Source organism: Branchiostoma floridae, chromosome 9, assembly GCF_000003815.2.
Source record: "Branchiostoma floridae strain S238N-H82 chromosome 9, Bfl_VNyyK, whole genome shotgun sequence".
NCBI lineage: Eukaryota > Metazoa > Chordata > Leptocardii > Amphioxiformes > Branchiostomatidae > Branchiostoma > Branchiostoma floridae.
In genome coordinates, this window is record NC_049987.1 from 11,639,820 (window position 1) to 11,660,557 (window position 20,738).

At 42.0% G+C, this 20,738-nt stretch overlaps 2 protein-coding genes across 2 annotated transcripts in view; one reads left to right on the plus strand and one right to left on the minus strand.

Annotated features, from left to right (window-relative positions):
* The first annotated feature begins 462 nt into the window (after positions 1–462).
* Positions 463–1,095, plus strand: LOC118422152 (glycine-rich protein 5-like). The gene has a single exon (XM_035829669.1). The coding sequence runs from the start codon at positions 463–465 to the stop codon at positions 1,093–1,095; it is 633 nt and encodes a 210-aa protein (XP_035685562.1).
* Positions 956–20,738, minus strand: part of LOC118423597 (kin of IRRE-like protein 1) — a 39,408-nt gene continuing 19,625 nt past the window's right edge. Inside the window, exons 2-11 of the mRNA XM_035831816.1 lie at positions 9,103–9,411; positions 8,308–8,613; positions 7,690–7,837; positions 6,124–6,254; positions 5,426–5,680; positions 4,930–5,244; positions 4,137–4,262; positions 3,218–3,397; positions 2,807–2,904; positions 956–2,603 (exon numbers count right to left, since the gene is read on the minus strand). Coding sequence (XP_035687709.1) covers positions 2,484–2,603; positions 2,807–2,904; positions 3,218–3,397; positions 4,137–4,262; positions 4,930–5,244; positions 5,426–5,680; positions 6,124–6,254; positions 7,690–7,837; positions 8,308–8,613; positions 9,103–9,411 — 1,988 coding nt within the window. The 3' untranslated portion in view covers positions 956–2,483. The remainder of the gene's footprint in view (positions 2,604–2,806; positions 2,905–3,217; positions 3,398–4,136; positions 4,263–4,929; positions 5,245–5,425; positions 5,681–6,123; positions 6,255–7,689; positions 7,838–8,307; positions 8,614–9,102; positions 9,412–20,738) is intronic.

A 20,738-nucleotide genomic window follows, 5' to 3' on the forward strand; every position in this document is an offset into this window, starting at 1 on the left:
GCATGCAGGTAGCTTAGGCAAAGATGTTAATAATGATATACATGTTATGCAAATGAGGACTTAATTTGCACAATTAATGAGGAAATTGTATAGTTCCATTGTTTTCAATAACTGGACCTCAATACATGTAACACATGTTAATTATGAAGGTGGAATATAAGCAGATACCAAATATGGTAATGAGGAATTTATTTGCATAATTTATGTAAAAATTCAAAACCGCTTTATGATCAATAATGGGAATTTTATAATTGTGACATGTGTACGTTAGTCAATGATGAACAACACCATGCATAAATTATGTTAATGTGTTGGTCAATTGCATGAAATTTACGAAAGCTCTAAATTTTCATGGAGGTATGAGGTCGCCGAACTCTAGTTAAAAACTATATCCTCCTTTGGAAAATTAAGACGTATGCAAAGTAGATTTTAAGGAACATGAATGTAGATTTACTATATATTATGCTTGCTGCAACAGGTGAGACGCTGAAGATCCTGGTCGGACAGGAAGGCGCTGAGATCACGCGCACAGGTGTGGGGGGAGGAGGAGGAACATTTGTTACGAAGTCTGACAACACGCCACTGATCATCGCGGGGGGTGGGGGAGGTGGTGGCGGGAGACTTCAGACGCATAACCTCCTGTGTGACGGGACTGTCTCAACAGCTGGGAACAAAAGTTTTGCGGAAGGTAAAACTGGTTATGGTGGGGGGATTGATGGACAAGGGGCGACAGAATGGAAGGGCGACTTCATGGGTGGGGGAGGGGGAGGGCTGCTGACAGATGGAGGGAGTGCTAAACAGTGGGGAGGCAACAGTTGTGACCATGGTGGGGAAGGTGGGAAGGCGTTTGTCAATGGTGGGTTAGGGGGTCGTGGAAGACATCAAAATGCCTTCGGTGGATTTGGAGGTGGGGGAGGGGGTCACGGAGATGGGTTTGGGGCAGGGGGAGGAGGCGGTTACTCAGGCGGGGGAAGGGGATGTCGTGATGTTTTAAACGGTGGCGGAGGAGGTTCGTTTAATTCTGGTGCAGACACCAGTGGCCAGGATGGGGCCAATGATGGACCAGGGTATATAATAATTTCTGTGAAAACATAGGGTAGGTCATGACTGGCAGCATAATCGATACATTCCACTTATAAGCCGACATATCATAAGGAGAGAACATCCTTCCATGATATGGCCTAATGTATATTTCCAGGTCTTACGAGATACAAGTGGAAGCCAGTTAATTGCACGTCGGATAAACGCACACTTCGGTCAATTGCACGGCATCCCCAAATCCCGTGGTGGTGCGGTCCAACTGCTTAACTTCGCATTATCGTACACGCCGGATAATTGCACGGGATTCGTTGGCAAATTGGGTGTGCAATTAAGCGGCTTCCATTGTAGTTGTTTCCTGTTTCACTTAGTTAATGTCAGATAAACAGCCGAGCAAATAACACAACTTATTTCATCGTCTTTGAAAGGTGAACTTGTAAACATCAGCTACATCGCCCACGAAAACATGTATGTTTCCCCGACAGATATTTTGGACATCATTGACGATACATACGTCACAGATTAAAGCAACGAGATGTCGATGATGCCATTGATATGTGGAAATTCATTTTATTGAAAGTTTGCCAAAACATTCCTACCTTAAGAGGAGGAATAGAACGAACTAGTGTTTCGCTCCAAGCATGTACACGCTAGTATTTGAAATCATTATTGTGTTGACTTCAATGTACACAACATATAACTAGATAGGCAGACGTTCCTTCAATATGAACACATCTACGTGAATGTAAGTTCATCTGTGACGGTAGTCAACATTATGTTACAATTTAAGACTTTATATCCGTACACAAATTAAATGAACACATCTAATTTAGGTCAACAATTCAATAATAGAAGCCTGCGGTTCACTGGGGAATGGCATGTAAATTTGACGTCCTTTTAAGTTTTATTTGCAGTTAGATTTTTGTTGTTTTGCTTTCCTTCACCGATAACATACACGTAGATATGTTCCACATTACACCTGTACATTCCACATGACGTAATTCAGACTAAGTTACGCAGCCTTTAAACAGGTATTGTATTTCCGTATACAAACAGATTTTTCTTCTGAAATGCCGTGGCCTTGATTTATCTCGTTGAGTTGCGACAATGTACAGCAATCTGTGATAGGCGAATGAAAGCCCGTTAAATCGTGTTTTTACAGTTTTCTGTACTCGAGATAGATACGGGATGTTTAACATAGCAGCCGATAAGGATATTATATATCCATAGTATTGTACCATTTTACACTATTATGATTCACTTTATAGCAATAGCAGTCATTTCCACAACATTTAAAGACTGTTTTAGATCTTGTACATTAACATTCGAAAAGTGATATTCAAACACAGAATAACAAATTTCATTTGTTGAACAAATTTCATTTGTTGTGTTCTCACTAATTTTCTCTATTGTTTGCTGGCTTACATTTTGTCCAATAAAGCATGTTACAATGATTGCTGTTCGTTGATGACGTTGTCCAGCTGGGTCCGTCTGGCTGTAGCCCGTTTCCCGCCAAGCGTCAGGCGGCCGTGACTGTGTCTGGTCGGAGGGTGGGGATGACCGAGCTGGAGAGTATCAACAACACATTGAAATTTTCATCGTAGAGTCTATGCCTTTTATGGCATTTGTCATTCACAACTGCATTATATAAAAGGGATGATTCATTTTCATGGGCACTGCATGGTGCTCAGGTGTGTTTTTTTTTTTGGAAAGCGTAGGTTTACTCTGAACTGAAAACTCAGATGGTGCTTGGATGAATTTGTCTTACCGGTTCGTGGAAGATCCCGTCCCCCTGTAGGTCCTCTCCGTCTGGCCGGTGTCGTTCCACCGTAGAGTAGGGCGGGAGAGTCGAGGGGTGGGCTAGGCCTGAGGAATGCCAAGATAGTTTCATTACAAGCGGCATCAAATTCAGTTTGAGAAAGTAATTGTGTTCTTGTTACGTACAAGTTTCACCTGTCGTGCTTGGTAATTTCTCTTTTATGCAAGCAAGTCCAAGGAAAATAGAACTTCAAACGATGAAGCTATGTGGTCAAAGTGCCGTTCAATTCAGAAATGATAGCTATATGGCATGTCAACAGCAAACTCAAAGCCTCTACAGATCGAAAAAGTGTAAAACTGTTTGAGCTTAAGGATTTTGTGAACAGCCATGATTAGGATCATAGTAAACGTCCATGGGTACCTGTATAGGTCAATCCGATAGCTGTCCAGTCCTTGTCCACTCTCGGCGGCGGTCGTGGCTTTAGAGTACCCTCCATCTCATGTAGCTCCAGATCCTCCACACCGGAGTCTATGGTGCCAGTCTTGTGTGCGTATTTAGGTACCGGGGGCATGGGGCGGGGCGCAGACATATTCTTATCATCTGTGTAGGAGTAGGAAAGAACTTTCAGAATGTTCCTTATTATGATCATCATAATGCCAGAGACGCCAAATGTATCTACACTCCAAAACACAATGGCTCTGAGAGGTCATGGAAGCAAGTGTTTAAGTAGAAAGTTACGCAGAAAGTAACATACGTATCGTTGCAAGTCTAACTTGAAACGTCACTCCTGTTTGAGTTTAATTTTAGTCAGATGCACAATAATAAGCTTGACAATATACATATCAATTTACAATACTTCATTTCAATAATTATTGTTTCTGGTTACTTATTTGTTACAGTACACAGTTTTTAAGAGTTTGCTCAGTGCAAGGTCACTTTGGGGCACAGAACTACGCTCACGGTGTCAGTCAGATACATCGAGCTTCGGCAAGTTCGACTAGCTGACTCATTAGGCAAAGCAGGGGTAAGAAGGCTGCTCGGGAAATTCCTAATCCATTTAGCCCGAATGACTTGATCCACTCACACCGGAAAGGACCCCTACTCTTTTCGATTAGTGTGAGAGGTTCTTTTACGTGCTCCGGGTTTGTCTCTCCACAAAAACCTCAAAAGCAATTTAACGTCCTATTCGAGGGACGGCCCTAGCCTAAGCTAGGTACTAGTACTCATTTTTCACCTGAGAAGTAAGGAAAGCTACATCGACGGAAATACTAGTGCAATCACATAGAAATTGAGGAGTATGTCTATACTAAATCAAAGCTGGATTGCCTTGCCGTTTTACCTGTTCGTAGTCCCCCGCAGATCCAGCCTCTCCTCCTGGCCAGCAGCAGCCCGATCACCAGCCCTGCCAGCACGATCATGGCGGCTATCGTGATGGCGATCACAGTGGCCAGGGAACGGTACGACTCTACACGGCCAAAACATGCAAACAGATTAACGGTGGATTCTTTTACTTGATATGTGTGACTGTTCTACAATAAAGGAAAGTCATAGATGGTTGTCACTGACGAAAGACACCGGATGGTGGCTGAAAAGTCTGATCGTTTCGAAAATCATATCCAGTTGCTTGATTTTGAGTTGCTTTTTGGCGTACCTTAGTACCTGGATGTCTAACCTTCAGCAACGAAATTCATAGATATGCACCTGTCTATACGGCCTAAGCGCCTATGCCCTTAATTTGATCCTCTTCGTAAGGTTCTCCCATGCACCCTCTATCCAATATGTCATTGAAACATGTCTTTGGAGTCGTTGACGCGTCTTTCAAACAACAAGAATTTATATGACAACTCAGAAGACCTGATCCTCTGTTGTAATAACCAGATGAGTGGTGGCTATGGGCCACTGCAGAAGTGTCTGTCATCATAGATAAACCCCCATGACAAAATACTTAATTCCACCGTTTAATTTTGTATTTCATAATCGCCTATAATTACTTAATGACGGGTTTACAACAGACAATTGGAAAGTAGCACGGTGTAAAATCATCCGAGGGCAATCAGTACCATGGAGACCACCTAGTGGTTGAATATTTCTTCCATATTTCATTCGAGTCCATATAACGTGAAACAACCTACCCGTGACATTGAGATGGATTTCCCGCTGTGCAGTACCAAACATGTTCGCTGCGTGGCACACATAAGTGCCGCCATTGCTTATGGCTACGTTCTTGAGTGTGAGGGACGACGACTTCTCATCCTTACTGGAGCTTTCCTTCACGCTAGTGTCTCCCTGTACATGGCTCAGCTCCACCTCAACACCCTGGGTGTCACGCCATAACCACGTGATTTTGGTGGGGAGGGGATCGGCTCTGACGTCACAGGTAAGGCTGGTCGCTTCTCCTTCCGTGGAGGAAATTACGTCACTAGTCTCTTCCCTTATTTGTGGTCGGCCTAAATGACAAACAAAATCATCCAAATCAAAAAATGTTGACAGTTTCTTTCCAATCATTTTTCTCAGTTCGCTACATCTACATCTTTACATATAGTGGATTCTTATAATAATGCATACACTACACAGGGACAAATAGCATTTAAAAAGTCGTTATACGTGTATATCAATCTATGATCTCACCGACGACGTCTATAAAAGTTTCTTTTGTCACTTCCGGAAAGTCTTTCGTTGTGGCGACGCACTCATACGTCCCCTCGATATCATACCGCACCCTGTGGAACCGCAGCGGGTTTTCCCAGTACAAACTTGTATCCTTCCGCCGCCAGCGGATTCGAGGTTTGGGGTTCCCGTCAGCGAGACACTCCAGGGAGAAATTATCCTGACCGTTCAAAATTGTGACTTTCTTCTCCATCGTGGGGTCGATCCAAGGGCGGTCTGAAACATAAAAACAAAAGTCAGATCTTTTGTAAACCAGCAGCTTTTGCGTTTTTGTCCATAAAGCGCTGGATGTTTTCAACTCGAATAAACTCGACTTTATTTCCTCCGACAGTTAGGTAGTAACATCGACTCTCATAATTCCACCGGATGCCATAATACAGCCACATTTAAAGAACACTGTTATAGAGACCTTTTGAGATTTTTTTAAACATTGAAGTGTATGAAGTGATGCTTAATATATCTCAGGATTACTGATGCTTCATTATTGGAACATCTCTTTGAATTACTTCATCTATTTATTTCTCATGTGGTGGTATTATGGCATCAGTTGATGTTATAGAATTTGCGCACAATTTACGTTAGTTTGGCCGTCATGCAATATCTATTTTACATCATAACGTGTTCCCTGTGCGTGCATAGTTCAACATAAGCCCACTCACACAGCACGCTGAGTGTGATAGTCCCCCTCCCGCTCGGTGCCACCCCGTTGTCGGCCGTACACTGATAGGTGCCGCCGTCGTACCTGGTCACCTTAGGCAGGTTCAGGGTCGGCTTCCTGGAGCGGAGGAACCTACACACTCTCCATTAGCTGGCACTCAGACGTGCGGTTGATGTATGGATGTTACAACGTATTTGTAAAATGATCTGCTATGCATGTATTTCTTGTTTAAACAGTGTTATGTCCAACACCTGGTGATAACACCGTGGCAACTATTGCAGGCCTAGAGCGTCTCTTGCTTGTAGTCTTATAATACATTAGCACGGGCTAAAAGACTTCAAGCGGGAGAATCCCTCCAACAGTAATACGCTAACAACACATCTGTCATAACGTTATGATTAAACATAATTTGTCAGATGGTCTATTGAAAACACGACATTCCACCTGGACGTATACTACAGCACCAGATATCTCAAGTAAAGAAAAATGCGCATGCCATGAAACTATAAAACTATGAAATAGACTTTGATATTGCTTTGTGCCATGAGTGTATTCCTGACAGTGCGTTCTTTGTGTATTTGTAGCGATGTGATATTTTTTTTGTTGATTAGAACACATTAATAAGAGCTAGGTGAGACTGAAATATCTGGGTTGAATTTTCATGTGTATCATTGAAATACAGTGGGGAATATAGAAGTAATTATCTGTTCTGAATATGACTTGTATCTGTTTGAGCCCGGAGTATTCTTCTGAGTTTTCTGTACCACTTGGTAAATTTTTGTTGAATACAACCATTAATAACGCCAAGGTGAAACTGAAATATCTGGATTGGAATTTTCATGTGCATCCTTGAAATGCAGTGGGGAATATAGAAGTAATTAACTGTTCTAAATATGACTTGTAGCAGATTGAGCCCTGAGTATTCGTCTGAGTATTTTTGTATCACTTGGTAGATTTCTGTTGAATATAACTATTAATAACGCCAAGGTGAAACTGCAAGATCTGAATTGAATTTTCATGTGTATCCTTGAAATACAGTGGGGGATATGAAAGTAATTAACTGCTCTGATTATGACTTGTAGCAGTGTGAGCATGATTAATTCTAAAGCCTTTCAAGCCCACAATTGAAGGGATGGTGCGGTAATTACAGGAGGAGGGTCGGCGCCAAGATGTCCTGTGTGGAAACAACTGATTCTCCCCTCAACCTGTAAAAGCACATGATCCCCCAGGATAGACTATGACTTTCACTAGCTAAGGCCTACGTCACATTTCCAAACCGGGGCCCGACCGGGCAGCTTTCGGGAACGAAAACTAAAGTATGATATAAAAGACACCAAACTACATAAGACGTAAAGAGAATAGTCGTAGGCATTATTTGTGTATATTGTTATGTATAAATTTCTACTTTTCGTTTCCGCAAAGAGCCCGACAGTGTCTGTGACGTTATTCTTAATAATTGAGTTATCACCCTGGTTAAAGTAGCAAAATGCATCATACATGCGCAATGTAAGATAATAATTTTATTTTTCCAAATTAAACAAAGCAAAATGTATCAATGATCTCCTACCTCTCGTCCCCTCTGATAGGAAAGGGATGCCCCAGTTTTTCCCATGTTATCATGGCCTGGGGGTTACTGTCTACTGCGCATGTCAGGTTGGTTGGCATTCCCTCCTTGACGTGGATGGAGGATTTCGGCACGTTGACGGTGGGTGGGTCTGAAACAAGATGTGAATATGAACATGAGTCTTTTTCTTGACAAGGTGTGTTCCAGCCCAGATCCTACAGGTTATATCTAAACGGTAGATTCCTTGTTGATTAGTAAGTCGATAAAGTTTAGACATACAGGTATTAAGATACATAATACAACATATGTTTAAGCAACCAGGAAAGATTTTCAACGGTCAGATATTTAAGATACCATCTGTAACTGACGAAAGACACTGGATGCTATATGAAAACGAAACGTCTGACTGTTTGCAAAACATATAACGTTTCTTGACCTTTGTATCGGTTAGATTTCCTACTTTTGACACATGACAACACGTGATATCTTTTTATGAAACCAAGGAAGTCTCTCTATAATGCTCATAATGAAACCCACTCATTGCAAAGTTCGGAAAGAAGCAGTTTTATTTTCTTATCTTCAGTTACCTGTAGTAGTTTCTTATACAAATATACCACTTACAGTGAATTCGAAGAATCCTGAAGGAGGTCTTCGGTTTGACCAGGTTCGGGAACCGCTGGTCAGACGTACAGGACAGGTTCGCCCCGTTATCCCACTTGCTGACCGCCTCTACAGTCAGGGTCTGGACGATCCGAGTCCCACTAGTCTCCGTGCTGACGTAGGCCGGATCCACCTCACGTGACCCATTGTACCACGTGACCTGGGGAGGGGGGTGACCACCGGTACAGGTACAGGTGAGGATGAGTCGCTGAGAGGAGATGACAGGAGTCTGTCCTCCGGATATGGACGGTGGTCTCGGCAACGGAACTGGAAAAAAACAACTCTAGGTCAGTAAATGCCATGCAGGTGATATCAGGAATAGGATTGATAGTATACGAATTTCTCCATGCTTTCCACACAACGTTTCTTCAAGTAACTTTGGCCCTCTTGCATTATTCATTATATTTATAGACTGAAACACCATTATCTTGACCTTCTCCCACTCCACAAAGTACATATAATGCACTTTATACGTACAAAGGAATGCACCATCCAGCTAGTCAACTTGATCATGCTACCTTGTTTATTTAACTTGTTTATTTACATCACCTGACATTACAGGTAAGGGGTCGAGGTTCATAGGTCAACTAGACATAATATCATAGAGCCTGAATTCCAGAAAGCTGATATGATTTGCTCGAATATGTATTAGGATATCCACTCCACCTTTAAGTTAAAGATATTTACTCCGAGACTAAGCAGTATAACTCTCTTTAGGGTGGTACCATGTTGTGATTTTCCTTTATCTGTTCTTACCTACGACAGTAAGTGTCGCCTGTGCCGGTTTCAGCCCAAACGTACTGCATCTGTAGTTCCCCTGATCCGACAGCTTAGTGTCGGAGATTTGTAAGTTGTATACACCTCTGGAGTGATCCCCGGTAATCCGGTACCGAGGATAATCCGGATTTACAACATCTCCGTTGGCAATGATCTGGAAATCCGGAGGTCCCATCCACGACACCACAGCACGTGATGAAAGGTTATCTATTGCACATTGTAGGGTGACTCTTTGGCCCTGTAATACAGCTGTCGACTTCGGCGCCACGCGATATCTTGCCGCATCAGCTGGAATAGAAGTTGAAAAGATGAAAAAATGGCCAAGCATTTGCTACATCCGTATAAGGTTAGATGATTTACAATTTGAGCGAATTCAATACAAATATGTTGTAGCCACATTAACGTATGATTAGGGCGCATGTCTATACGATTACGGAAAGTAATTTCTTCTAGTACTAAAAATCATCGAAAATGATGTCGTCAGAATGTTACAAGGTACAAAAACCCAAATTAACATGGACCAGAAATCTGAAATTGTTCATTCCTGTAACCATATAAAATTTAGTTCATGCTAAAATGACATTGATCTGATGTTGTTCCAGTCAATTATCATGTCTGTACTTCTCCTTGATAATTGACTGGAACAACGACAAGAATCTGAAGTTCATGACTGAGTGCAATCATTTTGGTGTTTATCTTCTGTGGAAGAGAGTTATGTCATGACGTAAGTTGACATTTCAGTCCATAACGTTACTAATGTTTCATATCATATTCAATCTACTCGCATCACGACTCCTCCATGTTTCCCAACCCCCGGAACACTGAAGTTCGCTGTCCAATTGGTGTTGTTGATGTAGCGTAGATGATCCCCTAGCGATCCCCTGCCCTTTACCTACACTTGAACCTGTGGTATTTGCAGAGCCCTCACCTGTGCCGATATGTATGTCGGATCATAGAGTGATCTATCTGACATGTTTATCTTCGTGACCTTTTCACACACGCAGTCGGCGTCGTCAGTACGTACTGAGCCGCTGGTTAAAGTGCTCCATCATGTCTGCCGCAGTCAGAAGTTCGGCAAAGATTGGCGTTGGGAGGCAAAGGTCATGGCAAGAAGAAGCTATAAACGTGGTTGTTTGTGATCTTTCCTCCTAGGTAAATGTTCTGTTGCTCGGGATCATAGATAACGCAGTAAGAAAGTCGAAAGAATAATGTACCAGGTATACAAATGCCAGCTTTGGCCGTAGGTGTTGGCTTATTTTTAAAGTTACAGTTACATAATGTGCGCCTTTCAATGCTTTGGAAATGTAAACGTTGATTTGAAGATGGCGACGGCGATAAGCTTCCTGATGCAGAAACGAGAATGGCCTCAGCATCGCGTTATCAGAAAACAGTGAACTCGACGATATACATCAGATAGAAAAGTTAACAATTCAACACCATGTTCGAGGATTGCTTCCGACGTGACCAGTGTCATCCTTGCGAACAGATGGTGCGCGGCAACAGGTCTGTAGTTTCCTGGTATGTGTGGGATAATGAGGCGTTTGACGGATGGAAAATACAGATAAACTTGTTTCAGGTCACAGAGGTGGTAGTAACGCCAGCTGGTGTGTACTGATGTCTAGAATCTACTCATTATCGGCGCGCTCTCCACACCTTCACATGAAGGTGGTGGAACGCCATGTGGCCAATTTTTTCCTATTTCTATTTGCTTTTGGACAGATGAGGACAATGCGGCACTTCACTCAAGTTATAACTTATATTAACAGTACCGCATACACAGTTCAGACAGAAGGCAAAAGCAGTCTTTTCTTTTACCTCCCCGACCAAAATCAGGTCTTCATTTTTACACCTGGGTGAAGTGAGGAAAGTCGTGTTAAGTACCTATCCCTGAAGGGCACAATGTCGGGGGCACGGCGCGTATCGAACTCGGGACCTATAGATTACGAGTTGAACGCTCTACCAGTTAAGGTGGTATCTCACTGTACTTGGGGCACCAGTGAGGCACTGTGGGGTTCATAGATGACTCAACGAATTTCAGACATAAAGAACAAATTTTCTTACGTTTTGTGTATTTTGTTGCCTTCTAAGTCATAGTTTTACGCAATATCTAAATCATAAAACATCGGCGAAAATAACACGGGGCCGTAGTGAACGAACCCCGCAGTGCCGCACCGGTACCCCAAGTGCAGTGAGATACCACCTTTACGCCACTCACGACGCCAGTATTTGTGGCCGGTTGATGAATAAATTAGGCCACCGTGTCAGTTATGGCCCGTGTCATGCACGACTGGCTCATAGGGGGCGTAAAGATAAGGGCAAAGTGTCCATAAAACAAATTCCCCTGGAAATGTACTAACGAAGACTTACGCGTAGATAGCGGTCGATAACACCAAATTCACGGTTGTCCTTGAAGGGGTCTTAGTTTTAACAGCGCGTTTTTGGAGTTGCATACAGTCATATGTATGGGGATCGATCCACTGTCTCCAAGGAGAAGACGCTAGATTGCCACTTAGGACTGACTGTAGTAAAGCATCATAAAGACACACAAACGTTTAACTTTTTTCGCTGAAAGTACGATTTTTCGAAAGACGATTAAATGCGGTCTTTAAGTATATGGCCTTCAACTTTATGTCAATTTAAGACGTACCAAGAAGGTCTATGGACTATGTTCTTTCTTTCGTTTTATTGGCTTGCCATAAAAGGGCGTTAGAATGTTCAATAAAGGTGAATGGGGAAAGGATCTGATCAGTTACGGAAAAGTAACTGTGGGTGATTACCCGGTAAACGTGCTTTGCACCAGCTATCCCATGTCATACGCCTGTTTAAGCCAACCAGAACCGAATTGATACATGTAGACAATGTTTCCATGCATTTAACACATTTTGAATCTTGTGTTTGAGGAGTAAATGATAAGAAAGAGATCCCACGTATATTCTCGTTCTATATTTTGAACACGATGAACTTGGCTACCTATTCCCCTGCCTTTCATCAAAGAGGCTCTATTCAGGGTTGAACAGAACCTCAGTAATTGGCACATTTACCATGACTGTGACCTTTACGCCTGTCGTGTCGAATCAGTGTGTAGCAACAAGACGTACTTATCTGTGCTCTCGACTCTCGCGAGACTTAATGAGAGTTGTATTAGCGGGGATAGAAGAGTTTACGTTCCATCACATGCTTCAGGTTGGTTAGTATTTTGCTATATCCCGAGCGGTTTGGAGAAACTAGCTGATTTGCAATGACACCAGTTTTGGGGGGCTCAATTTCTCGAGACGAGAGTTGGGATAGAAAAAGGCCAAAGTTTCCTGATGTAATCGATCGGTTACGACTTTCCCGTATCCAATCAGCTCCCCGTGCATTTATTGGGTTTGTTAAGCTTGGATTTGCAATGTCACCAGTTTTCCTGACTCATGATCTCAAAGCTCACGAGACTTGACGAGAGTTGGGATAGAAAAGTTTCCTAACGTGATTGATCAGTTATGACTTTTCCGTATAGTATCAGTTCCATGTATTGTACTGGGTTTTGTTAAGCTATAATTTGCAATGGCACCAGTGTTCCTGGCTCATGCTCTCTAGGCTCGCGAGACTTGACGAGATTTGGGATAGAAAAAGGCCAAAGTTTCCAACTGCAATCGATCAGTTACGACTTCCTGGCATCCTGTAAGCTCCACACATTTTACTGGAGGTTTGTTAAGCTTGGATTTGCAATGGCAACAGTCTTTATGGCTCATGCTGTCAAAGCTCCGGAGACATGTCGAGACTTGGAATAGAAAAGTTTCCTAACGTGATTGATCAGTTACAACTTACAACTTTCCCGTAGCCCATCAACTCCAAACACTTTACTGGGTTTTGTTAAGCTAGGATTTGAAATGGCACCAGTTTTCCTGACTCATGCTCTCACAGCTCGCGAGACTTAACGATAGTTAGGATAGAAGAAGTCCAAAGTTTCCTCACATGATCGATCAGTTGCGACTTTGCCGTATCCTGTCAGCCTCATGCATTTTACTGGTGGCTTGTTAAGCTAGGATTTACAATGGCACCAGTTTCCTACTCCATCACCACTCCACGTGCACATATAGGAGAGATGGCGCAGATAAGATTCCCATCAACCCACGACCTGTAACACACAGGATCGATACACGTGTTCTGCCCATAGATTCAATTTTTCACTTTGCACGCACAGTTTTACCTTCGTCGGTTGGGTAATATGTAATTGTCCTTGTTGAATGACAATTGATTTTTAGAGCAGCGATATTAAATACCGGGGAGGAGCAGCTGGCAGGGGGTCGCGCGTGACTCCCGGAAAAGGTTGCAAATTTTACTCTTCACTGGGGATAGATCCGCACGTTTGGAGGGAGGCGCAGTTTTATCCGTTGTTGGAGAGCATAGATGGTACTTGCAAAACATCAAATATTGGCATGATCAAGCTAAACATCATGGACAACATATAATGTTTACATAACATTAACTTTATTACAAGTAATTGCGGGGAGTAAACAAATTGATCTCAGTCGTCTGTTTGTTTACACAGTAACGCTATCAATTGTCTTGTTGCCATATTTTAAGATTAATGTCACTTTATTTTTGATTATTTGTTTGTTTGCTTGTTTACATGATGGAAAACATTGTGGAAATCACGTAAGGTTCCTTTGTTTTTCGTTATTACTCCTGCTTTGTACGTGTAGGCTATATTCATAAGTGCGCAAATGTGTTTTACGTTCACAGAACGCTCAGAGTTCATTTCTGGCTGTTCGTCTAGAATTCTATTTAGGCACAATGTACATCATTATTAGCCCTTTGTAAATTAGGCATTGAATCAAACTGAGTAAGTTGTTAAATTTATAAATACTTTACCGTTACCTGGCAGACGAGCCCCATGACCGAGATGTGCTCCCTGTCACTTTGTGGCGTCCTTGCGGCGCAGTGACGATCGATTTTTGTAGACTTTCTAGACCCTGAAAGCCACCTGGCCTTTGCGTTTTCTCTGAGCTGTTTATTGGATGAACTATGGGATAATTGCTGAGATACGGAGGGAAAAGATGAACCAATGTAGGATTACTACGTATTGGAGACACGCGATGAAAAGTTGGAAACATATGGAAATCTGCTTCAGCGCTGATATAAATACTTTCGGCAAGAAGGTTAAAGTTTGTGTGCAATTGTGTATGTGTGAACAACATAACTCGAGAAGCCTTGGATGGATCCTTGGGTGATGTTTGGTACATATAGGTGCGTAGGGGTTAGGAAAATAAAGGCTAAGTTCGGTGATGGGCCCCTAGTGACTTTCAAAGGTACTGCAGTATGTGTGTTTGTGTGTGTTTGTGTGTGTTTGTGTGTGTGTGTGTGTGTGTGTGTGTGTGTGTGTGCGTGCGTGCGTGTGTGTGTGTGTGTGTGTGTGTGTGTGTGTGTGTGTGTGTGTGTGTCTGTGTGTGTGTGTGTGTGTGTTTGTGTGTGTGTGTGAGTGTGTGTGCGTGTATGTATGTGCGGGTGTTTGCACGACAAATATTTGAAGTCCGCATAACATATGAAACTCTGGATAGTTTGTGATGATATTTGATATATGTTAGGAGTTAGGAAAACAAAGGTCTAGGTCGATTTCAGGTCTCCTGGTGCGTGTTCCGGAAATGCAGCTTTTGATGTGAGAAAGAAATGGTGTAGGTTTCCCCCCCTTGGCGCTTGGGTTTTAAACCTATCTATAATTTCTTGGAGATTTCATTGTCAGCAAGGAGATTTGGAATTCACATGCCTGTGAGCTCAATTTGCTGAATACAGTAATCAGTAAACTGTATTGATGGGTACTGTACGTTTCATTAACATTACGTGATGATAAAAACTAAAATTGCTCTGTAAATACACAAATCATCGTCAATGACTTATGAGTTGCCTAGACAAGTTATGATTCCGTTATGAAACGTATAATTGAGTCGTGTATTATTACATTAAGTAATTATTGATAATAGAAACTCGGTCTCGTGGTTAAATGAAAGCGTGGAATTATGGAAACGGTTTGTCACGGCTGCCAACATCATTTTATGAGAAATATCTTTAAAACATTATCTACCAAACAGAACCATGGTGGGGTATGCGTAATATATCATGACCAAGTTATGATTGATCGAGTTGACAGTTTTGTTGATATATGATTATGATGAGATCGAATTCAATATGACTATTGAAGGGAAGGAAGGGGCTAATCCGGTCCGACTGCTGGTCTAATAGAAGGTATATTTTTAGATTTGATTGCTGGACACTGTGGCTCCTTTGTGGTAAGCCATCTATGCATGACGCCCAGGCATATTACCATGTACTCGGTAGGGATGTGCGAATTGGTTTCTTCTCAGCCCACTGACCCATTTACAAAATATTGGTGCAAAATCGTACATAATGGTAGAATGCCGTTGTTATTGGAAATGTATCGCATTTCTCATCATGAATATTTCCACACTTTTTACACAACCAGGGAAATAGTGGTGACTTGGAATTGACTTTATCTATTGAAACTTCATATAGAAAATGTTAACATTGGAAACGTAAGTGATATTCTTAGTCTGAATACTTCTTCTTATAAAAAATATGTTAAAAGTCTGCCTTCAATTTAGCAGTTTTACGGCTCACTTCGCTGGAAAAAAACGTTTTATTTCATGGTTTCTGGGAGAACAGCTCCCAGGTTAACAGCCACATAAATCGTGTTCGTAAAGAGACAGTCCCTCTCGCTGGTTATCTATAATTATTACACGGCTGTACGGAGAAGCCAGCGGATCAAAGCCAACCGTTGGGCCGGACCGTTCTACCGTGTTACCGCCGGCACCTGAGCCCCGGCGTAGGCACATGTGAAATTGGACAGATTGTTCAAAGGGACGGACCAGTGCAGGTTAGGGAAGGGTCATCGCCACAAGGGACTAGCCGTTCTGTATCGCGGTACGGTAGGATGGGTGAACGAATCAAGGAAAGGGCGTTGGGAAGGGATTGGTTTTCGGTGAGGGTGCGTCCTGTGATTCGAGATTAGTTAGTCAAAAGTTTGATTAGAAGTTTCAAATATACATGCTAGGAATCTGGTGCCACGCTCATGGACAATGGGGATGAACAAGAAATGAAAATGATAGCTCATAACTCTAAAGAATTACAATTTTTCTGGCAACACTATTGGAAGCATGGTGATGATTTATTCATTTTGAAGGAATGCTCAACCATAATTGTAACTCATTTTATTGCAAATGTACATAGGAATCTGGTACGACGCTCATTGTAGACGCTCACCTCACCTCGCCAGTCCCAAAGCCTCATCGGAAGATGATAAAGAATGAGAATTCCGAAAGCAAAAGGGCAAAATGAAATAAATGTATCTCGTAACTGTAAAGAATACCAAACGAACCAATACAAAAGACTTTGAAGGCAGATGATAATTTATTTATACTTAATGATTGCTCAACCAAAGGTACTAACCGTGTTATTGTCAGAAGAACTGCTGAGAGAAAAAAGTGGTTATCGACTTTTGCAGCAAACCGGGTTTACACCAATCAATCATACACACATGTTTGACAATGACCTTGATCCGATATCGGCATGAAATATAGAATCTATCGCCAGCTGAACCCTCCAGACCACGGCATCTATCTTCATTAGTTAGCATGTAGGAGTGAAGGAGGACACACTTGGTGGTATTGAAAACCATCTGATTGTGTTGAAATATTACCTGTCTGCTATAATCATCCATCCTGCTGTGTACAGGATAGATAGCCTGGCATTCATCCTACTCAAGCTTCGGTTCGCAAGTCTGATCGCTTCCCGGATGAATATTAAATGGCAATCGTTCCTCCGCTTACCAGTACTAGACTATTTGTCAGGGAAACAGAATCAGAAGAAAGAACCGAGACTAGAATATGATTTACAATATGAAATAGATAAGATAGAATCTGATGGATGCCAGACTTCAAACTAGAGCCAAACGTAAATTGCCTATCATGAAACTTGTCCCCGGTGTAACATTTTGACAAAATTACTTCATGGATAAAGTATGTCATATTCTGCCTACAAATCCTAATTTTCTAAATCCGGGCGTATGGAGGGGATGTAGACTTTTGACGGGAACCATTACTCTTTCTCCCCTGCGCGTCATCAACGGGAAATGCTGTTTTCCAACTATGAAAAAAGCCATCCGTCATCCTATCCATGATTGCATGCAGTGAAGTTAAGTGTCGGAGCTAGAGGGCAACGCTATGCATGACCAGAGCAGATATTGTCTGTATTCTCGGAAGAGTATAGATTTAGGAAAACGTTTTCGTTCGACTTAAACAAAAGTCATTAAAAGCTTGCGTTGCACCAGTCAGTCCCTTGATGGCTTGGATAACCCGGCCTTGGTATGCTATGTGCATTCAGTATTTTAAGTATAGCGTCCAACGATTGGAAAACCTTCAAACACCCAATATAATCAAGCACACTTTGTGGTTACGAGTCCCCACCGTGCAATCCTCTTTACAGTGGGCCGGCCTTCGTACAACAGAAGACACCCACGTGCCCAATTAATTGTAGTAGGCGCGATAAAACAAACCTAACACGCCGTGGCATAAATACACCCACACATCATGCTGAACTAACGACGTTTGACACCTTGTTGATGATATACATGTTTTTGTCAGACATATGCACCGCTGTAGACTAGAGATAAGAACACAGCAGTTGTAACATCTTCGAGCGGCAATCTCCGGTATGTACACTGTAAGCATATCATTCTTCATTATACTATAGGGAAGAATAAACTATTCTTGCTATATCCAACCTTTAATGAAAACGCGGAGGCCAATTGACATCCCTTACACTCACCTATTCGAGTACACATCCCCCTAATATACTCATGTATTACACATAATTCGTATCTCACGAAAACACCCAAGAGGCTATTCAACTCTTTTATAGAATAGCGCCTATCGGAAAGGAATTCGTTTCTACACGATTAAGCAGCAAGTTAATGAATGAATGAATGAAAGACCTTTATTGTACATTCATGCCTCGACGGGCTAGGTACAGGTCACTGATAACAGACATGACTGATAACAGACATAACAAACATATGCAAAAAACAACAAGATACAATTAACTAGCTGAAGGTACTAAGCTAACAGGATGGTCGACATCTTCTCGCTTCTTTGTACAGGTGTAGATATAGGAACAGATAATGTTTGATATACAGGGTTTGTCTAGGCGCATCAAAAATAGAAATTTATCCGTTGCATTAAGGTGTTCAAAATATGGGAACTCTTTTCTTATATATTCATAAAGCACAATCCGTTCATTATGGTACAGTTTACAGTGTAAAATAAAATGCTGTTCATCTTCTACTTGTTGCAAATCACAAAATTGGCAGACTCTATGCTGCAGAGGGGTGCGGTTGTGCCTACCAGTTTCGATATGTAACTTGTGGCAACTAATCCGGAGTTTAGTGACAGCCACTCTGTGTTGTATGTTTTTCACCATCAGATATTCTTCTTCTTTATAAATAGTCTTGAATAATCTATAGGTTCGTAATTTGTTACCGAAAGATTTGTTAATAGTAGTTTATTTTGCCATGATCACACATTCCGTGCCCCCAAGATACGTCCCATTATTGTTATGCCCGTGTTTAACTGCTATATGGCCGGTTTTAGTGCACCGAAACGTGCCAAAGCTGTTGTAAAATATCGACGACTATTAAGTGCGAGAACAAATGGCTCTAAGGAGGCAGTTTTTATTCTGGAACCACAGATTAGCAATTTCTTGCGCCGATGCAATGCAAACAAGGGCTTTGGGACCGTCTCATACTCCTTCACAAGGTCTTTTAGAACCAATGTCTTCAGAAAAGTGTGGCAAGTCAAAGTGCCCTCAATCAGCTACACTTGTTGATGACAGATATTGATACTGCCTGACAAGTACTTTTTCTACTCTAAATGCACTTCCCGTACTGTTGGGGTAGTCCATGGGTCGCTAAGCAAGGTAATTTCTTTCTAAGACGAGTCGTGAACTTGTGAAACCATCCCTCCACAGAAGGTTAGGTCTGACCTGGCATTTCACATAATAGTCTCTCCCTAGCCGTGATTACGTGGCCGGGGTCAGAGGCGCACATCACTCTCCGTCCCTTAAAATTGGACTCAGCCTAATTTGGATGGTCGATATGTTTTACCTGAGGTCACTGGCCCCAACCCAAGGACACCACGACTCGCGACCATAGTTTTCGATTATGTATGCGCTTTATGTGGCCTAAACTGTTCTGTGAAGAATGGAAACTCGGGAAAACAAACTTCTGTGAAGGTAGAAAACTAGCTGTGAGTTCGGTACAATGAAGCACAAAAAGTTACAGTACAGTGATCCACAAACGAAAACACATGTAGTTTAGTCGGTAATACTGGTACTTGATGATCTCTTTCTCTCTACCATTGCAATATAGATAGAGACAAGGATACTAGTTATTTGTCCTTAAAGTACTGTCTTTGTTCTTTCATTTTACATAGAACCGTATGGTAAACCAACGTCGCTACACTACACATTAATTTTCATTGTACGGATGCTATACATAAAATTGTTAGACAAAAAGCAGATATTTCCCACACGTTATCCTTTAGCCATTTGGTTCCAATGATAGACTGTCGTTTGCGTGTCTTTCCTTTACCTACACATTAATCCATACATTCTCATCAAAAAAGAAGCTATGATCCATAGGACTAAACAAGCTTAGCAGCTTCGTTATCAACCTCCTAATTTCCTAAACAAAGCCATTGCTTGTGAAACATACTGAAATGTACATGTTAATTAACAATACAAATGCAGCTCATTACGCATCTCTTTTTAATGCTGCATATCTCTTTTTAATGCTGAGGAATCTTGCCCTCAAAGCGTGCATGAAGTTTACATGAAAGGCAGATGTTCGTGGCAGTTTGATGCAAGTACGCTGCCACCTTTTCTGACCTACAGAATCTGAACGCCTAAATGACAGAAGGGGCATTCTTGTGTTTCCTGCCAGTCCTATGCGATAAGAACACGCCGAAAGCGGCCACTTCTGCATAAAGCTTTGCGGCGCGCGGAGTACACGTATTAAACTTGACAGAGAGTCCTTGTCAAAATCCTAGCTTTGAATGGCTTTCCTTGTTGTTTCCGATACAACTCAGCCCTTTCCTGTGATAAGGGACGGGGTGCATTTGCAGCTCATGGCAGCAGCTTCGGTGAGGTGTAGAAAAGCGCAGGAACTCACATCGATCCAGACGTGAACATTTATCAACCGTCATGAAATACTGTTTCAGTCGGTATCTCTCGTGAGCACTATTTGATAGAAAGTGATACACGACTTGGGTATTAACGTGTCACTTCACAGTCGCCTTCAGGCTCAACGCGGGACCAAAGATAGAAACTGATCAAAGGGAGCCGATTCTCTTCACAACAGTGATTGTACATCCAGACTTTACACTTTCGTAACACAGCTAATGTTTCTAATGTTAGATACGACATTCTGGGAATGGATTTATGTATCTGTGTATCAGAAGACATTATAAATTAGCATCTGAGACATACATCATCCCCTGAACCTAAATGCTATCGTGAAATGTTTGAATACATTGCAGGCATTTGATGCCGTTCTGTATGGTGCCGTT